At 48.2% G+C, this 24,470-nt stretch overlaps 1 protein-coding gene across 8 annotated transcripts in view; it reads left to right on the top strand.

Moving 5' to 3' along the window:
- Window positions 1-24,470, top strand: part of PTP4A3 (protein tyrosine phosphatase 4A3) — a 175,615-nt gene that overhangs the window by 117,619 nt on the left and 33,526 nt on the right. The window contains exons 1-3 of one of the 8 annotated variants that reach the window (XM_034763694.1): window positions 9,189-9,557; window positions 9,963-10,087; window positions 16,448-17,184. In XM_034763694.1, coding sequence (XP_034619585.1) covers window positions 17,080-17,184 — 105 coding nt within the window. In that variant the 5' untranslated portion in view covers window positions 9,189-9,557; window positions 9,963-10,087; window positions 16,448-17,079. The other 7 variants (XM_034763696.1, XM_034763697.1, XM_034763700.1 and 4 more) reach the window with 7 other exon arrangements.

Below are 24,470 nucleotides of genomic sequence, written 5' to 3'. Positions count from 1 at the left end.
AGCACTTCAAAAAGCGGGGCCTTAAACACATTTTACATGGAGGGGGGAGAGGTTATCTGCCTCTCAGAGATGCTGTCCTAATGCTTGTACTTAACGGGATGGTGCTCTGCAATTGCCAAGTATTACTTCAGATATAGGTCAAGATGCCTCTATGGCATAGCAACCCTGAGTTTCTATGGTGATTGGCAAACCTGGAAGTAGAACTAATAATAATACTTAGCTCTTTATATAGGACATCTCACTAGTAGATCTCCGTGTGTGCTACAAAGGACATCAGTATCATAGCCCCATTTTATGGATGGAGAAACTGAGTCACGGGGTCATCTGAACCCAAGGTCATCCAGCAGGCCAGTGGCAGAGCTGGGAATAGAACCCAGATCTCTTGAGTCCCAGGCCAGTGCTCCATCCACCAGGCCACACTTCTCTGAAGAGACCCCCAGAGTTGCCTTGGTTTTATATACAGTAGCTGTTGTGGATCATCTGTAAAAGCCTGTCAAAGCACTTTGTGAAGCCCAAGGATAAACACCAGTAGTGTGGTGACACTGAAGGGGAATGCAGCAGCTGCTAAGTGCGCAGCAATAGTTGATGAATGTGCATGCAGCCTTGATAATAAATAGGGAGATTTATGTGAAGCGTGCTACTTAACACTTTGTCAACAAACAGATCATCTTTTTGCAGAAAGCACTCTCTGGAGGGAGTAAATAAAGACTGCGAACTGGCAGCTCTGTCAGAGCAATGGCTGGACCCTGTGGATACTGTGACAAAGTTCCTCCTCTACCTTGGTGGGTCCTGCTCTTATTGGCGGATTTTCCTCGCCTCACAGATTCACCATGTGGGTCAGGAAACAGCCCCGAGACCTTCCCCTCTGGTCGAAGCCACAGTCCAGGTCAATTCCTCCTGTGTCTGATCAGGAGTTGGGAGGTTTGGGGGGAGCCCGGGCCCACCCTCTACTCCGGGTTCCAGCCCAGGGCCCTGTGGACTGCAGCTGTCTAGAGTGCCTCCTGGTACAGCTGCGTGACAGCTACAACTCCCTGGGCTACTTCCCCACGGCCTCCTCCCAACACCTTCTTTATCCTCATCACAGGACCTTTCTCCTGGTGTTTGATAATGCTTGTACTTCTCAGTCTTCCAGCAGTATGTCTTCTCACTCTCAGCTCCTAGTGCCTCTTGCACCCAGCTCCTCGCATGCACACCACAAACTGAAGTGAGCTCCTTTTTAAACTCAGGTGCCCTGATTAGCTAGCCTGTCCTAGTTGATTCTAGCAGTTTCTGAATTGGCGCCAGGTGTCTTAATTATCCTGCCTGTCTTAATTGGTTCTAGCGGGTTCCTGATTACTCTAGAGCAGCCCCTGCTCTGGTCACGCAGGAAACAGAAAACTACTCATCCAGTGACCAGTATATTTGCCCTCTACCAGACTCCTGTACCCCACTGGTCTGGGTCTGTCACAATACTTAAAAAGAAGAAATTGTTTCATCTGTGGAATGCAGGTTTCTGTTCTCTCAATCTATGTGCTGGTCTTAATACTTGGGATAAAATTCCAAAATAGCTTCTGATGATTTAGGTGATCAAGTTGCGTCTTGACCATATTGAGCCGGGAGTGGAATGCTTGAAGAGAGCTGCCAACGATTTCAGTCTTTTCTTACTGGTTGCTCTTTCTTTAGAAGACACTGGTGATCCTGAAATATTGAGGTTGGTGTGTCAAAGTGCTTTGAACATGGATAGGTCGGGATATATCAGATGATATAACTCGTGTCATTCTTTTTCGGTTTACTTCCTTCTTCCCTTGCTATAATTCTGGTGTAACTTTAGAAGATGAAATCTCTTGAGGCACTAGTGTTCTAATACCGCTTGCCACTTGAGAGCTGGGTACTGAGCATTTCAAAGGGGGAAACATTTAACACTGTTTCTAGCTCGAGAAGTTGTCGTGGTAGCAGCCTCTGAAACTATCAGAAATGAGATTGGTGTGCTTCGATTGTGAGCTTCTCCTTGTCTTTTCATGTGTCTTTTAAAGTGCTGAATAAACCTGTGGCCCTCAGTGAATAAATTGTGTGGGTTGTAAGGAAGGTAATTGAGTGACATGATTTTTATGGTCTGTTTGTGTGCATCCTGCCAAAGTTGGGAAGAATTGCTAGTGTAAATACTGGTGGGAATCCTAGTAGCTCATGGCTGAATATTTTTAAATTTTTGAAGCATTTCTGTTTCTGGGTGCATATGCAAAAATTAAAGATACTTTTAAAACGGGTGAACATCATTTAAACGTCAGTAGATTCAACCCTGACAGTATCAAGTCTCAAACTTCAAGCCAATGTATGGTAAATCTCATTACCTGGGATTGTATAGCATGAAGAAAAATTCAGCTATATTTGCAAATATCTGTTTCCCTTCCCAGTTATGAAACCATGACATAGAGACCAGTGGAGACTGGGAGAAAGTAGCGGTGGGAGAAGTATTCTCGTCTCGTTTTAGTTTGTGCTAGTGGTAGTGGCTTTCATTCTTAGCAGGTATATGTATTCATTTACACTTTACTAGTGTAACTCAGAATCTTTTTATAACCTTGGTCAGACACAAGTCCTGGCTTCTATGTATAGAGAGGCTCCATTTATAGTGATGTAAAATCCCCAGCAGAAAGTCCTACGTAGTTTTCAATGCTGCAGTATCCTCTCAAGTGAAGCTTTCCAATCACAGACTGTCGCTATGCAGGTATCTCTTGTAATTCTATCGCTTTCTGTCTTTGGATTTTGTAACGGATAAAGTCCAGAGTTGTAGAAATTGATGATCACAACGTGAAGAGATGTGGAATGAAAACAGTGAAGGACTCATAGAATACCATTATGTCTGTGCTCTCGCAAGTCTTCAGTGATGCTCCCGTTGGGTGTTGATGCTTGACAGGTGTGGCATGTAACCAGTTTGTAACCATTAATATTGGTGAATCATAGAGATCAGCACTTATTGGTAATTTACTCCACATTTGCCTGCCAACCTATACATTTTAAGAATCCATAGTTCTTGTATTCCAGGGCCCCAAAGTGCATTCCAGACATGAATTTAGCCTCGACGCCTCCCTGTTAAGTAGGGCCATGTTATCCCCATTTTACAGATGAGAAAACTCAGACAGAAGTGAAGTAACTTGACCAGAAAGTTTGTGGCAGAAGCAGGAATGGAGAATTGGTGGTGAAAAGGACAGAGGGGAAGGAAAAGCTCTCATATGAAAAGAGATGGAAAATATTGGTATTGCTTATCTTAGAAAGTAGATGAGTAAGAAGAATAATAATATAGAGCAGTGGTCCCCAACCTTTTCCGTGGGGCGGGCGCCGGACGACTAGCCGCTGAGGACCGTGGCCGCCGGACAAGCAGCCGCCGAAATGCCGCCGTGAAGCAACGACATCAAGAGGTGTCGCTGCCGAAATTCGTGAAGGGGCAACGTCAAGAGGCGTCGCCACCGTGAAGCAGCAGCATCAAGAGGCGTTGCCGCTGAAATGCCACTGAAATTCGGCGGCATTTCGATGGTAGCGCTTCTTGACGTTGCTGCTTCTCGGTGGCATTTCGGCAGCTGCTTTTCCGGCAGCCAGTAGGCGGGCGCACATGGATGCCCCGGCAGGCACCATGGCGCCCCAGGGCACTGCGTTGGGGACCCCTGATATAGAGTGAGCAGTGTAGGGAAGGTAAATTGGGAACTTTCATTCTCCGTCTGGGAACACAAGGACAAGGGGTGGTCAGTGAAACTAAAATGGGAGAGACTGAAAACCAAAAAAAGGAAATACACGGCGGAACTCTCTGCCACAGAATGTTCTTCATTCCAGAAGCTTAGTAAGATTAAAAAAGGGCCTGGGTGTTGACCTGGATCCCAGAAGCCAGAGTTGTTATAAATAATGCTAACATCCGTTTTGGAAGGGATATTAAACCTCATGCTTCAGGGTTTAAACCAATCTCTATCGATTAGAGATTAGGAGACCACCTAATGTGAAGGTCAGATTATCCCACATCTGCCTTAATGGGAAGTTACTTGCACCTTCCTCTGCAGCATGTGATGCTGGCCACTGTCAGAGACAGATACTGGACTAGCTGGACCGTGGATCCAGTCTGGCAGTTCCCATGGAGAACTGAGTCCCAGTCCTGTGCTTTAGCTATGAGACCATCCTTCGCCTATTTTGAAACGTAGTGCATTCTAGTTTTGCACGAAAGCTGTTCCAGCACAGAGAGAATGTATGCTAAGCATGTGCTGTCCTGTAGCTCCTAGTAAAAAGAGCAGCTGGAACGGTTGTAGTGAGCTCGGATATCGAGAAACTCTATTTATAGTCAAGGAGGGTAAAAGCACCAAACGCTCCCATTGTACAACTAGCAGTTCTATAGTGAACCTGTGCAGCGTGGGGAAAATGGTTCTGCTCACGCTGTCACTATCGCTTTCAATGTGACTGAAATCTGGGTTTGACTCAGTTAATAGTTTGATCACTCACTGATCCTCCTTCAAATCCCTCCTTAAGACTCATTTCTACTGTGCTGCCTACAGCATCCTGCCAGCTGATAATAGATAGGCAGGTGGCCAGCTGCGATTACGGCTTCCAATAACACATACACTAACACGTGGGCACACGCATCCCCCCCCCTACAAACTTTGCGAATGCACCTAAGCTCTGCAAAAACATGCCTCAATTTCTGCCGGCCTGTCCTCTTCCTGCTTGTTTCACTCGCTTGTTTTGTCATAAATAAAATCCTAGGCTGGGATTTCAACGGAGCCCGAGGGAGTCACGATCCAAATCCCATAGAATTTCCCTGAAATTTCAGCATTTAACTCTCTTGCGACTCCTTTTGAAAAATCCGAGCTGTAAACTCTCTGGTGCAGGGGCCCAGCTCTGACTATGCATATGTACAGCACCTGGCACGAAGCGGCTCTGACAAAGTTGTGGTGTCTGGGCACTAGTATGTTGCAAATAATAATCCATCTACTAATGGGAAGAAGACTCATGATTTTAACAGCCATTAATAACAGTTGCTTGCCCGTTAATAGTCAATATTCTTTTTCATGGTGGCCAGCTGCTAGCTTTTTGTTTCCCCGTGATGCAGTGACCACAAAAAGGCCCTGTATGTTTCTCTCCTTTTTCTAGGAACAGGGAGCTAGTGGAAATGTCAAGCTTTGTCTCACTATGTGAACTCCCCTGCCCACCCCCCAACCACCCAAAAAAACCCTTTGTACCCTTTTACAGCTTTGTTTTCAGCCAAGCCGAACATACTCAACAGATGCAGGGTTTTAAATATAGAAAGCAGGTGTCTGCAGTGAAAGAGAAGTTCCTCAGTGCTTATCTGAAGTGCAGAGGGGCTTTCACCGGATACTCCTTTCAAAACAACCCCGTCAGAGCTGCTGCATCCTGACGGGGGCGATTTGGGCAAGCCTGTGTGATGTGACGGGTTATTAATAGCCCTCGGAAACGTGATACTCAGCTACTTCACTTCCCGAGAGGACAGTGAGGATCTGCTCCTCATCAGGTCGCTTCCTCCGGGAAGGTTTTAAAAGGAGGAGACTAGAAGAACTTAGCACTTTGGCTGTAAGACACTGTGTCCACCTCCTCACTTCCAGCGCACAAGGAAGGAGTTTGTCATCCTGACACCCAGGGCTGGCATGCTAGCGTCCTCGCTTTGGGTAAGATTTCAGAAGCATTTCCAGGCGCTGAGCTCGCTGCAGCGAGACTGGGAAAGACGTCTCTCGAAGCTTGGGGCTTCAGGCAGTAGGGGGGACCCTCTCCCTAGAAATTCAACTTCACTGAGCCCCGCGGATGCTGTGGGGAACCACACCGTGCAATAGTGGCGGTTTTTTGGAGAAAACGTGAGGTGAGCTGCTTCTCTTCCTGACTCAGGCTGTAACATGGGAAGCAGTAGCTACCTGCGACTCTCTTAGAGGTCACTGGAAAACTCTGCTGATTTACTCAGGGTGAGGACTTTCACACAGACAAGCTGACTGACTTGAGTCATCTACCTTTATTGAGGGGTTCTCGGCGTTTCTGCAGCAGCATTGCTCCCCGGTATCTGTTGGAGGTGAATGGGCTAGATTGTCGTTCTGAAACCTGTCAGGGGCCTAGACGTTTTAGAGGGAAGATTGCCAAGACTGTAACTTGAAGGCATAGCGTTTCTGTCCAGTCTATCCTTTGTAGTAAGAGGGGATAGAGTTCTTGTTAAGATGCATGGAGCACTGATTGTTATGGGTTTGGTTTTTTTAATGTAAGTCACTGGGTGCCCCTTGAGGGATCACCAGTACAAATGGAGTATGTTCTTAGCTCCCCTTTTACATTGCTCTCCTGCAGATTCTCGTTCCTCCCCATCCCAGATTGGTGTAGGTATCAGCAATGAATGAGGAATGCAATTCCTCTGTAGACATGCAGTTCCTCTGTGCCAGTTTAGGAAACTTCCCTCTTAGCATTTGGAAAACTAGCTGGACAAAGGAGAGAGTTCCTCCTGCTCCTCCCAGGCTGGTATCTCCAGGGAGCAAGAGGATAGCCTGCACATCTAGTCTAACTTTACGTTGTACAGTGATAAGTTCAGACATGGGATCATCGATTGTGCTGGAATGCTTCAGGCTGCTGACAGTTCTCACAGAGTGTGGTATCTGGTTGGCCTTGTCCGGTTTCCACGTACTGCCCTCAGAGGGTAAAACCCCAACAGCCTTACATTAGCGCAAAGGAATTCACACAAAGTAAGTTTCCCAGGCAGGGAACCAAATTTCCACTGAGGTTCTGTGGAGAGTGGGGGTGAAAAGCCATGTGGCCCATTGGACTGGGGCAGGAGTTGAGGGTGGGGGTTCTAATCTCTGCACTGCCTCTGACTCGCTGTGTGGAAATTGGCTAGTCAGTTAACCTCAGCCTGTTATCCCCATTTCACAGATGGGTAAATCCTTCCCCATCTCATAGGAGCAGTGCCCTGAGTTATCAGTTATTTGTGCACTGACTTGAACGTGCCAAGTGCTGCATAAACATGACACAGTTTTAGAGGTCCATGTTGCCCCACATCAAGATGGTTTGCCTCGTCAGAGGGTTTGCAGGGCAGGGCAAGGAGCTCCTCCTGTTGTGTCATTACACTGGGGAGACTGGACAAACTGGGGCACACCCACAAACCCCAGAGGTCGCTTGCCCTGAGGTTCTCCTCCTTGGGAGGGGATCTGTCCAATTATTATTCATCAGCAAAGATGCTTTGCTATTATGTCTCCATCTGCGAGAACTCCAGCTCAGGTAAGGACTGCCTCACACAATGAGTGAAAAACCATTGCCATTTGGTTTTTCCCCCCACTCTCATTTATACTTGCTGCCCATTTCAGTGTTGCTGCCATGTGTCATCTTCTGCCAAGTGGCTGGTTTGACTCGCCTGCTGAAAGTGGCTATGTAAGTGTCGCGGGAGGGATCACAAGTGGTGGTCTTCTTAGGAAAATCTGCTGTGTCTCCATGTCAGTTTATTTTTCTGTCCACTTGAGACTTGCTGGGCCGGTGCGTGGGCAGGGTGTTGGGGAGCATTGCTAGGATACTTCCTGCCGTGGAGAGCCACAGCAATTTTCAAAGGGCTGTTGCTGAAACTAGGGGCCTACATTTGGATTTGGGGGTCTGGGGTCAGGCCCATTAATGGGAAAACTTGGCCCTGATTGAGTCGCCACAGAGTCTAGGTAAGAGAGGAGGGATAGGCTTGTGGTTCAGGCACGGGATTAGGACTCGAAAGAGCTGACTGTCCGATTTTTCAAGAGAGCTCAGATTTCCAGAACTGTTCATCGCCCAACGTGCGGAGCTGTCTTGACAGTCTGGCCCTTCATCTTTCTGTGCTTGGGTTCCCCCTCTTTAAAATGGGGATGATTGTATTTCCTTTCTCTCCTCTCCCACCCCCACTCCCTTCATCTTGTCCGTCTCTGCAGGGGGAGACGAGCTGTTAATGTGTGTTTACACTGGGGTCCTCAGGTGCTTCATAATTCTAATAACCCAGTGACAACAGGCATTGCTTTTAGCTCTCTTTCCCGCAGTTGGACAGCCCATCACCCTCTCCCTCCATCTTTAACCCCTTCATGGATGTTTGTCAGCAGTCTTCAGAGGCACCCGCTAAATTGAAAGAATAACGGGGAATGCTGGATAATGCGGCATTAGCATGGTGTCTCGTGTAGTGTAAAAGGTAGAGAGCATGGCACTGAGTGGGTTACGCCTCTGATAGCAGCCTCCTCCCTCAGGTGTGCTGTGAAGCGCTGTGACAGTTCCAGTTCTTTTTTGTGCTGCGTCTACACCGAGAGAGAACCGAACAAAGATGTTGCTCTGCTCAGCTGCCTCCCGTGTCAGTTTACTTATGTGCTTATGTTCTATTTTGAGTCTCTGGCCACGCAGAGCTAAGCAGCCTGTGACCTGGGGAAGGTGTGAGTTTCAAAACAAGAGTCTGCTAGTGGCTGAGTGGGGTGATCAAATGGGGAGGCTGCCTCCGGGGAGCGTCTCCTTCAGCCAGGCAGGTTGTAGACCACATGCTGGATATCCTCGAGTCGTAGAAATGAGGGAACTCCTCCATCTCTCCCACGTTCACAATCTCCCGACTGTCCACAATTGTTCCATGCGGAATATACACAAGGGTTCTGTCTAGTTTCAGGGCTCTGGAGCAGCAGTGGCTTAAATGAGGGGCCATTGAATCTGGCTGTTCTTTAACAATGTGTTTTACTGTGAAATGCACAAGAAAATCCTCCCTCACCGGAGTGAGCTGCTCTAAAGGCTGCCTGAAAAATGCCCCAGATTCTCTCTCTCTCTCTGAAATGAGTCAGATTCAAGAGGTCACTGAAGCACTGGGGTTTTCACCAGTTCTCTTGGGAGACTGCTCCACAGCCAGAAATTTCCCCATGGGAAGGGATTTTAGCTCCATTTTTCTTTTCTTTAATCTTCTCCCATTACTGACCCCTATGGACCGACCTCCCCCATCGATTTTACAGCTTTCCAATACAGGTGGGCAGCTGTTATGTGCGGCCTCTTATCATATACCCCAAGACCTGGGTGTCTGGAGCTGCTGTACGTGTCTCATCAAACCCGGTTCCCGAAACTGCCTGCATCCGTCACGTATCTATACTTCAATAGGGAAAGGCTTGTTAGAACTGCTTTGCACTCTCCCTTCCCCAGGATGGCTATTGCTGACGTATGTCTCTGGCATGTTCCTCACGCCCCTTCTTACAGCCTGGATGTTTCACGTTGCTGCTGCCAGTTTACTTATTTGCACACAGGGACGCTCTCTGTGCTGTCAGTCTACCTCTCAGGCACTAATAGCTTTATTAATAGGTTTCCAGTTCCTCGGGAGGCTTCTAAGTGGAATGCGCCTCCGATTTCATGCTTCAGGAACTGGCCCCGACTGAAGAACCGAAAAAAAAGAGAGAGGGGAAAAGCTTTGTTGACCTAAGAGTATTAGAGGTGCATTTGCTTGACATTAACCATTGAGCGGTGTCAGTGTCATGTGGCTGCTTAGGGCAGGCTGACTGGTTACAAGCGGAGTGAGTTATTCAGGGCAGAAATCGCGTGTGGTTTCTCCTACCCTGCTGTGTTGTGTTTGCTTGGATACTAGCCACTTAAAGGTAAGATACAGATAGACATTTCGGATACGCTTTTGTTCCCTGCGTGTGTGTAATAAATTGCATGCTGTGGCTTGGAAACCTAGCCAGACTGTGGCTGTAAAGTCCCGAATCTCAGCTGCTCCATTACAGAGGGTTAACAGCAAAATATCTTGATGCTGAAGGGGTTTTCTCAGTGACGGCCGGCTCAGATCAGCTTTAATTGTGGCAGTTGGTACTTGCATTTGGAGGAACCAGTTCCACGTTTGTATTCCTAAGGTGGCACTTAGGGCAGCTCCTGTGTCTTGGCAGTGTGTCAGTGAGTGTGTGTTGTATTTGCCCAGCAGAAGGGGGGAGATAAGCACAGAGTTCTCCTTGTAACATGGGTAAAATGGCTTTTAACCATTTCCCTTTTATCTCGGGCAGTAGGTGACTGCACTGAGCAGTGATTAGTTTTCTAGCCCATGAGCCTTGCAGGGACACGGCGCTGCACCAGCTGTTGACTGCACTTTTTGAAAGTGGTCACTTCCAGCTTTCCAAGCCAGAAATAAGGGGTGAGTGTGAGCTGCTTTCCTGCCCTGGCTCGCACTGCTGACACTTCGTAATGACATCTCTCTTTAAATCGCATGTTGGTTGTTTTTAATCTCCTGCCTATCCTGTAAATCCAGGCAGAGATTACTCTCGCCTTCCTTCCTCCCCGGCTTTTTGTTAGCAGACTGTTACAAACCTGCTTCCCAGCAAACCTGCTCTACTAAATCAGCTGCCAGCTGAAATGAATCCTCCTTCTTGGTTATGTTTATTTTCTTTCCCCCACTGCTTTCCCTCCCGCTACTGCTTAGCTGTCCAATTGCAGACTGCCCCCTGAACCACAACCTAAATGTGCCTGGATGATCTTGAAGCAGAAAGACATGGCACTCAGCAGGCACATTGTGCAATTTTGATCTTCTGTGCTTTGGAGTATCCCCTGGAAACACAAACAAGTGGCTCTTTACAGCCCAAAGTGCTCTGTCTAGCTGGTGTCAATCAGCCAAAGCTGGGGGATGAGGTGAGGCGAAGTTATCTATCTGACCTCTATTGTCATACTATCTGAGCACCTCACAATCTTTAATGTATTGATCTTCACCGTGCCCCTGTGTGAGGTGGGGCTGGGCTGTTACCCCCATTGTACAGATGAGGAAACTGAGGCATAGAGGGACTTAGTGACTTGCCCACGGTCACACACAGAGTCTGTGGCAGAGCAGGGAATTAAACCGAGTCTCCCAAGTCCTACGCTAGCACCCTAGCCACTGGGCCATCCTTCCTCCGTAGAGTCAACTAAGTTGGCCTTGGTTTTGTTTGGTTTTGGAGCAGAATACAGTATTTCCGGTGGAAAGGAAGCAAGGGAGTGTGCTACTTATATCCAACTACAGCCCAGTGCTCTTTCCACTAGGAGATGGTGTGTCCAGCTGGGAGGAGATGTGTTGTTATTTATTTGTGTTGCTGCATTATGTAGGGGCCCACTGTGCTAAGTGCTGTGCAAACGCAGAACAATGTAGAAGGGAGGGAAGACCCTTATTTTTATTAAGTAGCATTTATTAATGACGATCCTCTCAGACCCAAATAGGAGAGAATCCATAGGAGAGTGAGCATTGTCGCAAAGGGCCTTCCTCTAGTTTGCTTTAATTTGGGCAGAGAGAGGGGCATTTAGTGCATCATTGTTAGAGCCTTCATTTCTCCCCTTTTTCCTTGGCCCCAGCTCTGTCTGCCCCCCAACCCTTCCACGGCAGGGCCGCCCTCCATCTGGCAAAGGACTCTCCCGCAGGGGGGACCTGCAGACCCTATCAAATCTCCCCTTCCTGGCTGAGTGACAGGAGTGAGGTACTGTCAGCTCCTGGAGCTTGGAGACAGCAAGCCTGGGATGAGTGATCTACCTTTGTTGACCTTTTGGTTCCAGCCACTTCTGCGCAGGCCTCAGTAACCAGTCCAGCTCCTTTCTGAAACGCTGCTGTTTTTCATACCAAGGAGTCCCGGCTGGCTACTTGTAATTGTTGAGGCTTTTGGGCTGTGAAAGGAGACATTTCACCTGGACCAACAAGCTCATTTATCATTCTATCTTGGTTACTCATATGGGCCCCAAGATAGTGGTTTGAGCATTGGCCTGCTAAACCCAGGGTTGTGAATTCAATCCTTGAGGGGGCCATTTAGGGATCTGGGGCAAAAATCTGTCTGGAGATTGGTCCTGCGTTGAGCAGGGGGTCAGATTAGATGACCTCCTGAGGTCCCTGATATTCTATATTAGTGCCTCACAGTTGCTAATTTGTTTATCTAACGTCCCGGTGCTCGTATCCCCAGTGTACAGAGGGAGAAGTGAGTTTAAGGGACTGACTTATCTAAAGTCACACTAGGAACGTGGCAGAGGCAGAAATTGAATCCAGGGTCCCGCCGCCTTCCTCTCTTTCTATGATGGTCACCTTGGTACAGTATCTTGCTTGTTAGAACGGAGGCTTAGCTTTTCAGGATATCTGGGGTCCTTGTGGCTTTCAGTGGAGATGCAGAGGCTGCGATTGTGAAAATGCTGTCGAGCTGCCTAAAAATAGGGCTCGGGCTCAGGCAGAACTTGCCGCTAATCGCCCCCAGCTGGCTCGTTCACGCAGAGCGTGTTTGTTTGAGTTACTCAAAGGACAAGAAAACCCCGATTGCGGGGTGTGACGCAGTAGGGAGTGGGGCGAATTGACCTGGGAATGTCGTCTAGTTTTACTGGGACTGTCTGCATTAGGGATGAGGTAGCAGGGAATGATTTTACTTAAGAGTTACCTGAGCGTGTAACCTAAGCCAGGAGGGGGGTGGTGCCAGGTAACACCTTTGCCCGGAAAACTGGACAAAGGGAGAAAAGGAGCTGGGGGAAGGGGGAGAGAGACGGCTAGAGGGGGTTTTGCTTTCCGTTTTGGGCTGGGTGGTAAAACGCAAAAAACCCCAAAGCTGGGGTCTAAGCTCCCTAACCCCCCCCCCCCCGGAAGAACTTAACTAAGGGGTCCTGGTTGTACCTACAAGCTCTGCTTGGGACTGCGTTCCGGTCGTCTAATAAACCTTCTGTTTTACTGGCTGGCTAAAAGTCACAGTAAATCGCAGAAAGAGGGGTGCAGGGCCCTGACTTCCCCCCACTCCGTGACACGGGGACAAGGGCAGTAATGAAGAGCTGGAGGGGGACTCGGTGTGCGAGCTGGCCTCAGTTCCCGGCCCTGCACAGATATTTCCTGTGTGACTTAGGGTAAGTCAGTCACCGAGTCTCTCTGGGTACGTCTGCACAGCAAAAAAAAAAAAAACAACCCAAACCTCACAGCAGTGAGTCTCCGAATCCCAGTCAACTGACTCGGGCTCATGGGGCTGTAGCTATTGGGCTAAAAATAGCACCATAGATGTTCCCACTCAGTCTGGAGGCCAGGCTCTGAGACCCAGCCCCTCACCAGGTTTCAGAGCCCAGCTCCAGCCCGAGCAGGAATGTCAACACTGCTGTTTTTTAGCCCAGTTGCACAAGCTCTGAGTCTTGCTATTGTGAGGTGGGGTTTTTTTGTTTGTTTGTTTTGCTATGTAGACATATCCTCTCTGCCTTCCTTCCCCCTGTAAAGTTGAGCTACTTCCTCCCTCCCAGGCATGTTGTGAAGATAAAACCCCTCGGTGATTGAGGCCTCAGATACTAGGGTGTTAGGGCCATATATGTACCTAGTTAGAAGAAAACTTCAGGCTTGAAATGCCCTTTGGTAGGCAGATATAATTTAGGAGTCTCCCTCCCTTATAGGGGGAGCGATGGCCTTTTGTGATGCATCTGGAGTCTGCTGGCCTAAAGAATCTGATCTTTTCTTTGGATTTAAGATTATCCACCCTGTGAGATCTTTTCCCCCTCCCTCCCCTAGGAACTCGAAACCCTGACCCAGTGTTTTCCCTGTGCTGAAATCCTTGACATCTTTCCTTGCTAGGTTGGTTTTCTCCCCTGGACGCACAGGCTGCCTCAACATTAGAACTTGCTGTGCTGGATGAGACCGGAGGGCGCAGAGCTTTCACCATGACCTGTGGCATAAGCCTCAGGCAGGCAATACAGCCGTAATGGCCATGGCCAATTGTGCAGCACTGTATCTGTGGGGCGGTGGCAGCAGGGCCTAGATACCATGGTGATGGGGCACTAGATGTGTCTGCAGAAGGAGTGGGGTAAGTTCTTCTGCTGTCCTTTGCTGAGTCCCTAGTCTGGATTGTTCCTGTGGCTGTCCGGGCTAGGAGGGAAGGGTGTGCTGTTAGCACATACTGGTTAACACATGCTAGCTAACGTGTTTGAAGTGTCTGGTGTACTTAGCACAGGTTAGATAATGTGTGTGAACATCACAGCACAGCTCAGGAGGCAGCATGCTGCAGGGGACAGGGCTCTGGACTGGTACCCAGGAGACCTAAATTCCATTCCCAGCCCAACATACTGGGCCCTGGGGCAATTCTTTCCGCACCTTGGTGTGTTTGTCAGATAGTCCTTACGCCGCTTCGTAAAGTGCTTTGGGATCTATGGAAAGAACTAAGCAGCTGTTACTTCTAAATGCCTTTTTAAAAGGACCCATGTGATACTGTCCTGGCATACCCAAGCCCGTGTTCAAATCCTGCTCCAGTATTGACTCTGTAAAGGATGGACTGTTGCAGGGTGGATCAGACATAGGGGGCTCCTGGCACAGCATGTGGGGACAGAGGTATGCTGGAGCACAGAAGTGTTCACATTTGGCAGAGGGATTTAATGGGGAAATAGCAGCACAGATGAAACGTGTAACCCTTGTTGCTGTCCCTTTAAATCATACAAATGAGAAACGGTATTGTCCCAGGGCGAGGGAGACCTTTCCTAACAGCTGCCTTCCTGCGCTGCTGCTCCTGCAGGGGGAAGCTACGCAGCAGAGCAGGTTATCTTCTCAGGGACACTTCTGGTGAGCGAAGCTGCTAAAGAAATCCTGAGTCCATGCTCTGATGGCTTAAACCCCCCAACCCTTCCCGAAGGTCCCAGTGCCGCCTCTGCCCTCCCACCTCCGAGGATGCAGGAACTGTTTCTCGGTTGTAGCTAGTTGTTCTTGCACGTTTCCAAGGCTCGTGGGATGGATCCACTCTCCTTTCCCCCCACAGAGCAGACAGCTGGGTTTCTCTGCAGCTGTCTCAGGTTTTTTAATAGAAATGGCTTGCACTGGAGCACAGACGCCGGTGCCTCTCATAAGGAAGCCTTTGCATTCAGATGGAGCCAGCTAGAAATGCCTTGCTGTGAGTTAATCAGAGCTAAGCCGGGCAGTTTAACTTTCACCTGTGACCTGCTGACCACCCTTCCCGTCCTAGGCTAAGGGCTGGTCTACACTGGGGGGTGGGGATTGATCTAAGATACGCAACTTCAGCTACACAACTAGCGTAGCTGAGGTCAAAGTATCTTAGATCGAATTACCTGGGGTCCACACGGCGCGGGATCGACGGCCGCGGCTCCCCTGTCGACTGCGCTACCGCCGCTCGCTCTGGTGGAGTTCTGGAGTCGACGGTGAGCGCATTCGGGGATCGATATATCGCGTCTTAACGAGACACGATATATCGATCCCGGATAAATCGATTGCTACCCGCCGATACGGCGGGTAGTGAAGAGGTACCCTAAGCCGATGAACACAAGCCCCCTTTCCAGTGAGCTGCTCCGCCCTCTCAGTGGACACTCCCCCTCGTCGCCCTGCCAATCCAACCAGGGTAAGGATTTGCTGTGATCATCATCGGACCAGATCCCAACTGGTTAGGAGAGCTTGCTCCTCGATTCCCACGTGGTTGGATTGGCAGGGTACGGTGTGGTTCCATCTGCATCTGTGAAAGCCAATTGCAGTGTGTTGTGGCAATGAGGTGTGTGCCGGTAGTAAGGAAGCCCCAGGTGGTGTAGAGGCAGTTGCCCACCTGTGTGGGCCTGTGGACCATGGGGAGAACGCCACCCTGCTTCTTTCCCAGAGCACGCTCGGGCTTCTAGCACCGTTCAGAGAGCTGAGCTCTGGCTTCGCAGTTCCATGTGTTGGGTGCTGGGCGGGAGGCGGAGAGCATTTCCAGTGCTGGGCCTTGGACTCTTAGCCCCCTCCTCCCAGACCCGCCATCAGGCACGCGCTGTCAGGCTCGGGGAGGGGAGGGGAAGGAGCCTTTCTTTGAAGGGACGGGTGTCTTCGTTGTCGAGCTGCTTCCTGTGCTCACGGGTCAAGTAGCAGGTGAATGTTTTCCAAGCAGATAATTACTTGGCTGAGCACTGTGGATGCTCAATCTGTGCTTGTCCGTCCCATGGGGTATCCCAACGGGCCGTGCTAGAGCTCAGCCACCCATGACCGGGACGGGCAGCTGGCTAGCCATATTTGAAAATGGGCCTTCCCAGAAGACGAGCCATTCACAAGTTTCTCTGCGTGGCCCCATCGCGAGAGAGCGATTTGCAGAGGATGTACAGGGTGACTAGTGCGGCTTGTGTGTTCCTCTAACACCTTTCACCCGACAAACACACGTCACAGTCGCTCAGCCTCAAAGCACCGTCAGACCTGGGCCGATGGCACGCCTATTGCTAAACGGAGGCAGAGAATAGACAGAGTGATTTCCCCAAGGTTACCTGCTAAGGGCAGAACTGGGAATAGAGCCCAGGCATCCTGGCAAGGAGCCCTCTGCCCAGCCACTTGCCTGCCTGGTTTCTATTGCGAGCGTTTGCTGTTAGTTGGTCTGATCTCATTACGTCCACCTTAGCTGGCCCTTAGTGTGACAATTCCTGAAGTGTTTTGCTCGGGGCTGGGGTGGAAAAAGGCTTTGGCTTCAGACGCAGCAGCTGCGTCCCCTACTAATTTTGGCAGTACATGGCCCGGTATAGCTTTCTGTTTACTTGATCCCAACCCCAAAGTGATTTCATCCTGTATGTTTCTCCCTTCCAGGCTCTCTCTGCCGGTGACTGGCTGTGGATTTATGGAGGTGCCGGGGAGCAGCTTTGAGTATTGCCACGCACAACATTGTGCCCACTGAGGAAAGGTCTCTGCCGGCTCGCCTGCCCCTGGGTCCGTGCCCTTGGGTTTAACCATTCAAATCTCCCGTGCATGGCTCTCGCAGCCAAGGGACTTCTGCTGGCTGCTGCCACAGCCTGATCCGCTTCGGGCCCCCGTCGCTGCTCCCAAGTACTCCACCTATCCAGATGGGGTAACGTGACGGAGCGAAACGGCACGTGAGGAGGTTCCCCGATGCAGAGGCCTTTCTAGAGAAGAGAGCAAGGAAACCGGACGGCACGGAAGGCAGGGAGGGCGGCGGCTCTGGATTGCACACCCAAAGGAAACTGACACTACAAAGGGAGATTATTATTTTTTATTATTATTATTTGGCTTCAAGCACATGGCTTTTTGTGTGTGTTGGGGGATCTAACACACTCCCAAGAGCTGGGAATATTTGCACAACATTTGTGTTGGGGGTTTTTTAAACTACTTCCCCCTCTCCCCCCCCAAAAAAACCCTCCAGGTTTTGTTTTTTTACTTCTCGTCCTTCTTTCTTTATTTCCCCCTGCCACCCTCACTTCACCATGGCCCGTATGAATCGGCCTGCGCCTGTGGAGGTGTGCTACAAAAACATGCGGTTCCTGATTACCCACAACCCCACCAATGCCACGCTCAGCACCTTCATAGAGGTAAGAAGGAAATGCAGGAAAGGTGAGGGGGTGGCTTGGGGAATTGGTAATAGAATATAGAGGTTTGAACTCATAGGGACACCAGTTCAACTCTAGCCTGTCGCTTGACTGGGACTTAGGAGATCTCGGTTCAGTTCCTGGCTCCGCAACAAACTGCCTAAGTGCCCCTGGGCAAGTCATTTAATCTCTCTGTGCCTTAATTCCCTATCTGTAAAATGGGGCCAGTAATACTGCCACTTCTCCTCTTACCCTTGGTCTGCCTTATCTGCTAGGATTGTAGTGTCTTTGGGGCAGGGACTTTCTATACTACAACTCAGATCTATGACTGAGATTTAAAATGAAAGGAAATTGGGCATTCAGCCTTCTAAGCATCTCTGCCAGCCTCCCCCTACGTATACGTGCAGCTCCCAGCACAAATGGTCCCTGGTCATTTGGGGCCTAGCGGTGGTGCTATAATACAGGCCATGACACTCCTCCTTTGCAGGCATGTCAGTCCACAGCCTTTCATCACAAGTACCTGGGAACTCATTTGGAGTGACAGAACAGTTCTGAGTGCAGGGCACCCTGTTACCCAGCTCCTTGTTTGCACAACACCCGTGCCGAGGAGGAAAACAGCTCGTAATATCTGGATCTGAAATTGGATGCTGCTTTCCCCGTTGCGAGTACTCACCACTAGGTTGCTCAGTGTGCATAATACACAGCACCGTCTTCACAGCAGTTTGGAGAATCTCTGATCCTCTGAGGCCCATTTTCCAGACAAAGGCCCTTAGCCACAGATAGATACAGTGGGTTGCCTTTGACCAGATTCATAGATTATAAAGCCAGAAGGGGTCAGTGTGGTCATCTACTTGGACCTCATGCATAACACGGGCCTTAGGACCTCCCTGTAATACTTACTGTAGAGCTGATCCTTTAGAAAGACATTCAACTTTGATTTTAAAATTGCCAGTGATGGAGAATCCATCACCATCCCAAATCTTGTTCCAATGGCTAATTGCCCTTATTGTTTTAAAAAAAGTGTGCCTTATTTCTAGTCTGACTTTATCTTTAGTTTCCAGCCACGGAATATTGTTATCCCTTTGTCTGCTAGATTGAAGAGCTCTCTTATCAAATGTATGTTCCCCATGTAGAGACTTACAGACTGATCGTCACCTCTTATCCTTCTCTCCATTAAACTAAATAGATTGAGCTCCTTGACTCTGTCCTATAAGACAGGTTTTCTGTCCTTTCATTATTCTTGTGGCTCTTCTTTGAACCCTCTTCAATTTATCCACATCATTCTTGAATTGTGGGCACCAGAACTGGACACAGTATTCCCACAGGGGTCGCATCAGTACAGCTCCTGTTTATACATCCAAGAATCACATTCGAGAAAGTCTGTCTCAGTCTAGTGTACCCGGGCTCCCACTTCCAAGTTTCTCTTTGTATTCTCCGTGACTGCAGTTAGTTGACTACGTTGTTCTGTAAATATTTCTGTGGCTGTGTCTGCAGGAGGACAAGGGGCAGGTGTTGGGAGATAGTCGGTTACCCGACTCTAATCACCCTTGTCGTGCCAAAATCTCAGAGTTGGGTATCCATGATGTTTATCATCTCCAGATCGCTGCGAGCCACTCTATTCGTGCTTAGCCTCCTGGCCCCTCAGAAGAATCGAAGACGCATCTCAACTGCCGTGTTCTCCCTTTGTTCATTGGTCTTGTACCTCACTTTCTATTGGAGGCAGAACTGAGACGTTCTGGAGCGCAAACTGTATTGCTGTTCGAGTCAGAGTGCGAAACTGCTTCGTTACAGCATTTGATCACCATGGCATTCAGCGTAAACTCCCATCTCTGTCCAGACGCGCACACCCTCCCCTCCCATCCACCCCCACCAGTTGTGGAATTTTATAAATTACATTCTCACAGCCACAGCTCAGCAGCTCCTGTTCCTCATTAGGCTTAGCAGACTAAAGGCGACAGAGATGCTTTGGTGATGCTGCACAGATAACAGTCTTCATGAGCTCACTGTCTGGGCTCTGGATCCCACTGGCAAATTAAGTAATTGCAGTGTGCAGGGTGGTAAAATTAGAAGTGGTGTGTCTGGCATTATCCACCGCTTCACACGTGTTCTTCCCCGTTCTTCCACCGAGGAGAGAGTTTTAGTTCTGTGGTTGTCAAAATGTAAAAGGCTAAGTTTTCCTAAGGAGACCTGAGCCTAGTCTAGTTTATTTCGCTCACATGCACATGTTCTTCTGTTGATTGAACACATGATATCCCCCCTTAAATGTATACAGCATCTTCCATTCCAGAAGATCCCAAGGCATTTAAAATGCAAACCAACTTCATCTGCCATTCGAAACCAGCCCACCTGTGGAGCGTTCATATAGAGCAGAGGAAACATGGTGTAAGATCTAGCTTACTGTTCTTTCTTTTGCACAGTCCACAGAGCATTTTATTTACTGGTTCGATGGGAGTTAGTGTCAACTGTGCATGAGCTCTCAGTGTTAAGTCATTGCTAGCTGGGAAGCAGCACAAACCGAATTTTGAGAATTCAGCCCAGCGTGAAGAGACATGTACGCAGGACTCTTCACGTGCAGAGCTGACTTGAAGCAGGGGGCGTTGAACAACTGGTTTGCAACAGGTTGGAAATAAGGAGGCAAATCACAAGCCATGTTTGTGGCATAAAATAAAACCTCGTTAGACACGCTCTTCTCACCATCCTCTCAGGCTTCTTGGCACCATCCTGGGAAAGGCATGAGTTGCAGCTGGCATGCTCGGCTGTAATGGCTTGCCGTTCGGTATGTCAAGCACTAGGAAACAGAGACGCTGTGAGGATGCTCTTCCCAGGAGATGGCTGGTGCGCCCATTTAAGCCAAAGAAGAAACTGTCCCAGATAGAAAAAATAATCCCTTCAGAGCCTGAGAAGCAAAAACCTGCTGACACTAGAGACTTCCTTTTCACATGTGCAAAGGACCCACCAAAGCAGGTGTGAGCTATGTAGATTTTGAAGGGTGGTGGGTACTGTGAGTGTGGGAGGGAGAAGGAAGAGGAACATTTTAGACACGGTGGGAGGAGGGAGAGCACCATAAACCTTTCCCTAGGTTTGCTCAGAACTGTTTGCTCAGAACTTTGTGAAGCATCTGGTATGAGAGTAGATTTGCCACATTCAGGCAAGAAGCAATTCAGATGATTTTCCATAAAGTGTACATTACCTGGTTTTGTCAGATCAAAGTTCCAGGCCAATCCAAGCTCCAGGTGATAAGCCATGCTGGAAGTGGACCAAGTCTCTGACTACCTGTAGCATCCAACTAAATTGCTTGAGGGATATAGCAACAGTACTCCCAGGTTGGTCAAGAAGGTGACCTATGTAATTTGCAAAATCCTTACTGCATTGGTGAGTGAAACTGAAACAAGTGGTGGACCCGGAACCTATAGAGGATAATCTGTCACATCAGAAGTGAGGTTTTTTGCACAGCGTTGTAAAAGCAAATCTAAATTCTTTCTTTTGAAGACTTGCACCTGCATAAGTGAGAAGGGCACTAGTGGTTAGACACAGTTTATTTTAGGCATAGAGCAACAAACTGAAATGCAGTTGGACTTTGGGTTCAGTTGGATTGTGTGCAGTTTAGCCTCTACATCATGTTGCCTGCAGTCTGGCTCCCAATTTTCATAGATTTGTAGAATCTAAGGCCAGAAGGGACCACTGTGAAGATCTAGTCTGATCTCCTGTATAGCACAGGCCCTAGACCATCTCCAAAATAATTTCTAGAGCAGGTTTTTTAGAAAAACATCCAACTTTGATGTAAAAATTGTCAGTGAGGGAGAATCCACCATGACACTTGTTATTCCAGTGGCTAATTGCCCTCACCATTTAAAAAACAAAAAACCAGTATGACTTGTTTCCAGTCTGAATGTGTTTGGCTTCAACTTCCAGGGATCGTGTTATCCCTTTGATTGCTAGATTGAAGAGCCCATTATCAAATATTTGTTCCCCATGTAGACACTTAGACTGTGATCAAGTCACTTTTCTTTTTTATTACTGTGTTCGGCATAGGCTCTGAAGCCTACAGTTGAGTATTAATAGCCACTTTTACAATACTGAGTGCTCCTGTTATGCATGTGTTGCTTAAAGGGACACAGTCAACTTTTAAAATCAGGTCCATTTCAAAAAGAGTTTAAAGTAGCTTCAAATTTTACTCGCACGCAGAGCCCCCCTCCCAGATTTTGCGGTTTTACAATTACCTTTTTCTATTTCACTAAAAGGGTTTTCTCTCCTCTCTTGCTGTGTGAAAGACAAGCATCAAACAGCACAGGAAATAGACCAGCTGACTGGAAATATAAGGAAAGCAGTAAAACTAACTACACAAAATGCTGTCAGACGCACAAAGGATAAAGAAATCATTATTTATAGTCCTCTTCAGTGTTACTTGCACCAAGAGTAGGTTAAAAAAATTAATTTCAAGCTGGCAGTGGTTTAAAAAGTGTATTGCACTGACGTCTATGAGAATCAGTGGCTTCACATCTGGCACCATTGGATTGTACGTGTCCTTAAAGTGTGTGAGCGCGTACTGGCTAACTGCTTACTGTACTGAAATCTGCTGCAGCTGTCATCGCTCTTGAGCGGCGACTAGCTTTGTTTGTCAGGTTTATTTTGTTTAATGAGCTGTTCAGGGTGTGCAATAAAACCTGACAGGAGATGTCACCTGCGCGTGTTAGAAAACATAGTGATGATGTGAAACTGATCGTGATAATCGTAAGGAACCTGCAAAGCATTAACGGCTAAAGTCAGCCCTGATATAAACAGAAACAATACCATTGACTTGGGCCCCCATGTGGGGAAGCAAATTGCTCAGTCCTGAGCCCCTAACATTGGGTAATTGCACGCTCACAGTGTGGCCACACACTTTTCCAGCGCAAGGGACAAAGCTTGGTCCAATGGTTAGGAAGGAAGCCTAGGACATGGGACACCTGGATTCAATTCTCTGCTCTGCCACAGACATCCCCTGCAACCGTGGGAAAGTCACTTAGTCTCTCTGTTCCTGTAAAATGAAGATAAGAGCACTGCCCTACCTCACAAGGATGCCGTGAGGATAAATACATTCACAATTGCGAGATGCTCAGATCCTGGGGTGACGGAGACCATAGAAGCATAATAGATAGTAAGCCGAACACACTGGATAGTGCTTATTGGATGGTCATTTTTGTGTTCTGAGATGCTAGTGCGGCTGATTTTTTTCACCTGCCCCCAATGATACATCGGTCTATACCAAAATATTTCTGCATGTTTCTCAAGGGATGCAGTGGAAGCCCCACTGCTTGAGCAACTAAAACATTGGACTGGACAGAGCACTGGAGGAATATACTACAGGCAATAACTGCACTGGCAGAAGACAGGATGGATCATCGAATCATAGAAATATAGGGCTGGAAGAGACCTCAAAGTCATCAAGTCCAGTCCCCTGCGCTGAGGCAGGGCCAAATAAACCTAGACCATCTCTGAGAGGCGTTTGTCCAGCCTGTGCTTAGAAACCTCCAATGATGGGGATTCCACAATCTCCCTTGGAAGCCTCTTCCAGAGCTGAACTACCCTTAGAGTTGGAAAGTTTTTCCTACTATCTAATCTAAAGCTCCCTTGTTGCAGATTAAGCCTGTTATTTCTGGAGCTACCGTCAGTGAACATGAAGAGCAATTGATCACCAGCCCTTAACGTATTTGAAGACTGTTATCGGGGCCCCCCTCAGTCGGCTTTTCGCTAGACTAACCTTTTCTCATAGGTCAGGTTTCTAAACCTTTGATCATTTTTGTTGTTATCTTCTGGACTTTCTCAAATTTGTCCACATCTTTCCTCAAGTGTGGTGCCCAGAACTGGACACAGCACTCCAGCTGAAGCCACACTAGAACCAAGTAGAGCGGGACAGTTAATCCCATGTCTGCACTCCAGTTAGTACTGTAGCTCTTCTCTTCCATCTATCCCCTCTACAGTGTGTCTGGATCCCTGCTCTTATGCACCACGAGCGTTTTATTGGGGAAGGAGGGAACTTGCAAGATTTTATACTTCACTATATTATTCAAAAAGAAGAACAGGAGTACTTGTGGCACCTTAGAGACTAACAAATTTATTAGAGCATAAGCTTTCGTGGACTACAGCCCACTTCTTCGGATGCTGTAGTCCACGAAAGCTTATGCTCTAATAAATTTGTTAGTCTCTAAGGTGCCACAAGTACTCCTGTTCTTCTTTTTGAATAATATAGTGAAGTATAAAATCTTGCAAGTTCCCTCCTTCCCCAATAAAACGCTCGTGGTGCATAAGAGCAGGGATCCAGACACACTGTAGAGGGGATAGATGGAAGAGAAGAGCTACAGTACTAACTGGAGTGCAGACATGGGATTAACTGTCCCGCTCTACTTGGTTCTAGTGTGGCTTCAGCTGGAGTGCTGTGTCCAGTTCTGGGCACCANACTTCAAAAGCTTTTTTTCTCTTAATTAATTGGCCTCTCAGAGTTGGTAAGACAACTCCCACCTGTTTATGCTCTCTGTATGTGTGTATATATATCTCCTCATTATATGTTCGTGGACTACAGCATCCGAAGAAGTGGGCTGTAGTCCACGAAAGCTTATGCTCTAATAAATTTGTTAGTCTCTAAGGTGCCACAAGTACTCCTGTTCTTCTTTTTGCAGATACAGACTAACACGGCTGTTACTCTGAAACTTGTCACTATATTATTGTTAACGAGACGCTGCTGTAATACACCTAGTGCCCCACCCTGAGATTAGGGCCCCACTTTGCTAGCACTGTACAAACTTAGAGCAAGAGACATTCCTTGCTTCAGAGAGTTTGTCATCGAAATAGACAAGACAGAGTGCGAGAGGAAACAGGGACTTGCCCAAGGTCACTCAGCAGGTCAGTGGCAGAGCCAAGAATAGATTCCGGGTCCGACTTCCTATCCAGGGCCCTGTTAATTGGACCAGTTGTCTCCTGTGTGCTGCAAACATTCCCTGGGGAAAACTGGTGAAGCGTTTGCAATGCGCAGTCATACCGGAATCACTTGGGGCAAAGCCATGTGTCACGCAGAGCCAGACGGAAACACACTGTAGCCGAGGACAGATGAGAGAGCGCTCACTTTATCTGTGCATGGAGCTAAAAATTCTCTCTCTGGTATTGCTCTGTTGAGCACTTGGGACCATAGCCAACGTGCTGTTTTGAGCCGTTCATTTTCCTAGAATTGGTTATGTTGTCCGTGGATGTTGATTGGTTTCGTGGGCAACAAGATGGGCTTTTGGATACCTCCTTGGATTCAAAATAAATGTCCT

The sequence above is a fragment of the Trachemys scripta genome, chromosome 2 (genome assembly GCF_013100865.1).
Source record: "Trachemys scripta elegans isolate TJP31775 chromosome 2, CAS_Tse_1.0, whole genome shotgun sequence".
Lineage (NCBI taxonomy): Eukaryota > Metazoa > Chordata > Testudines > Emydidae > Trachemys > Trachemys scripta.
This window is presented reverse-complemented; position numbering and strand designations above follow the sequence as displayed.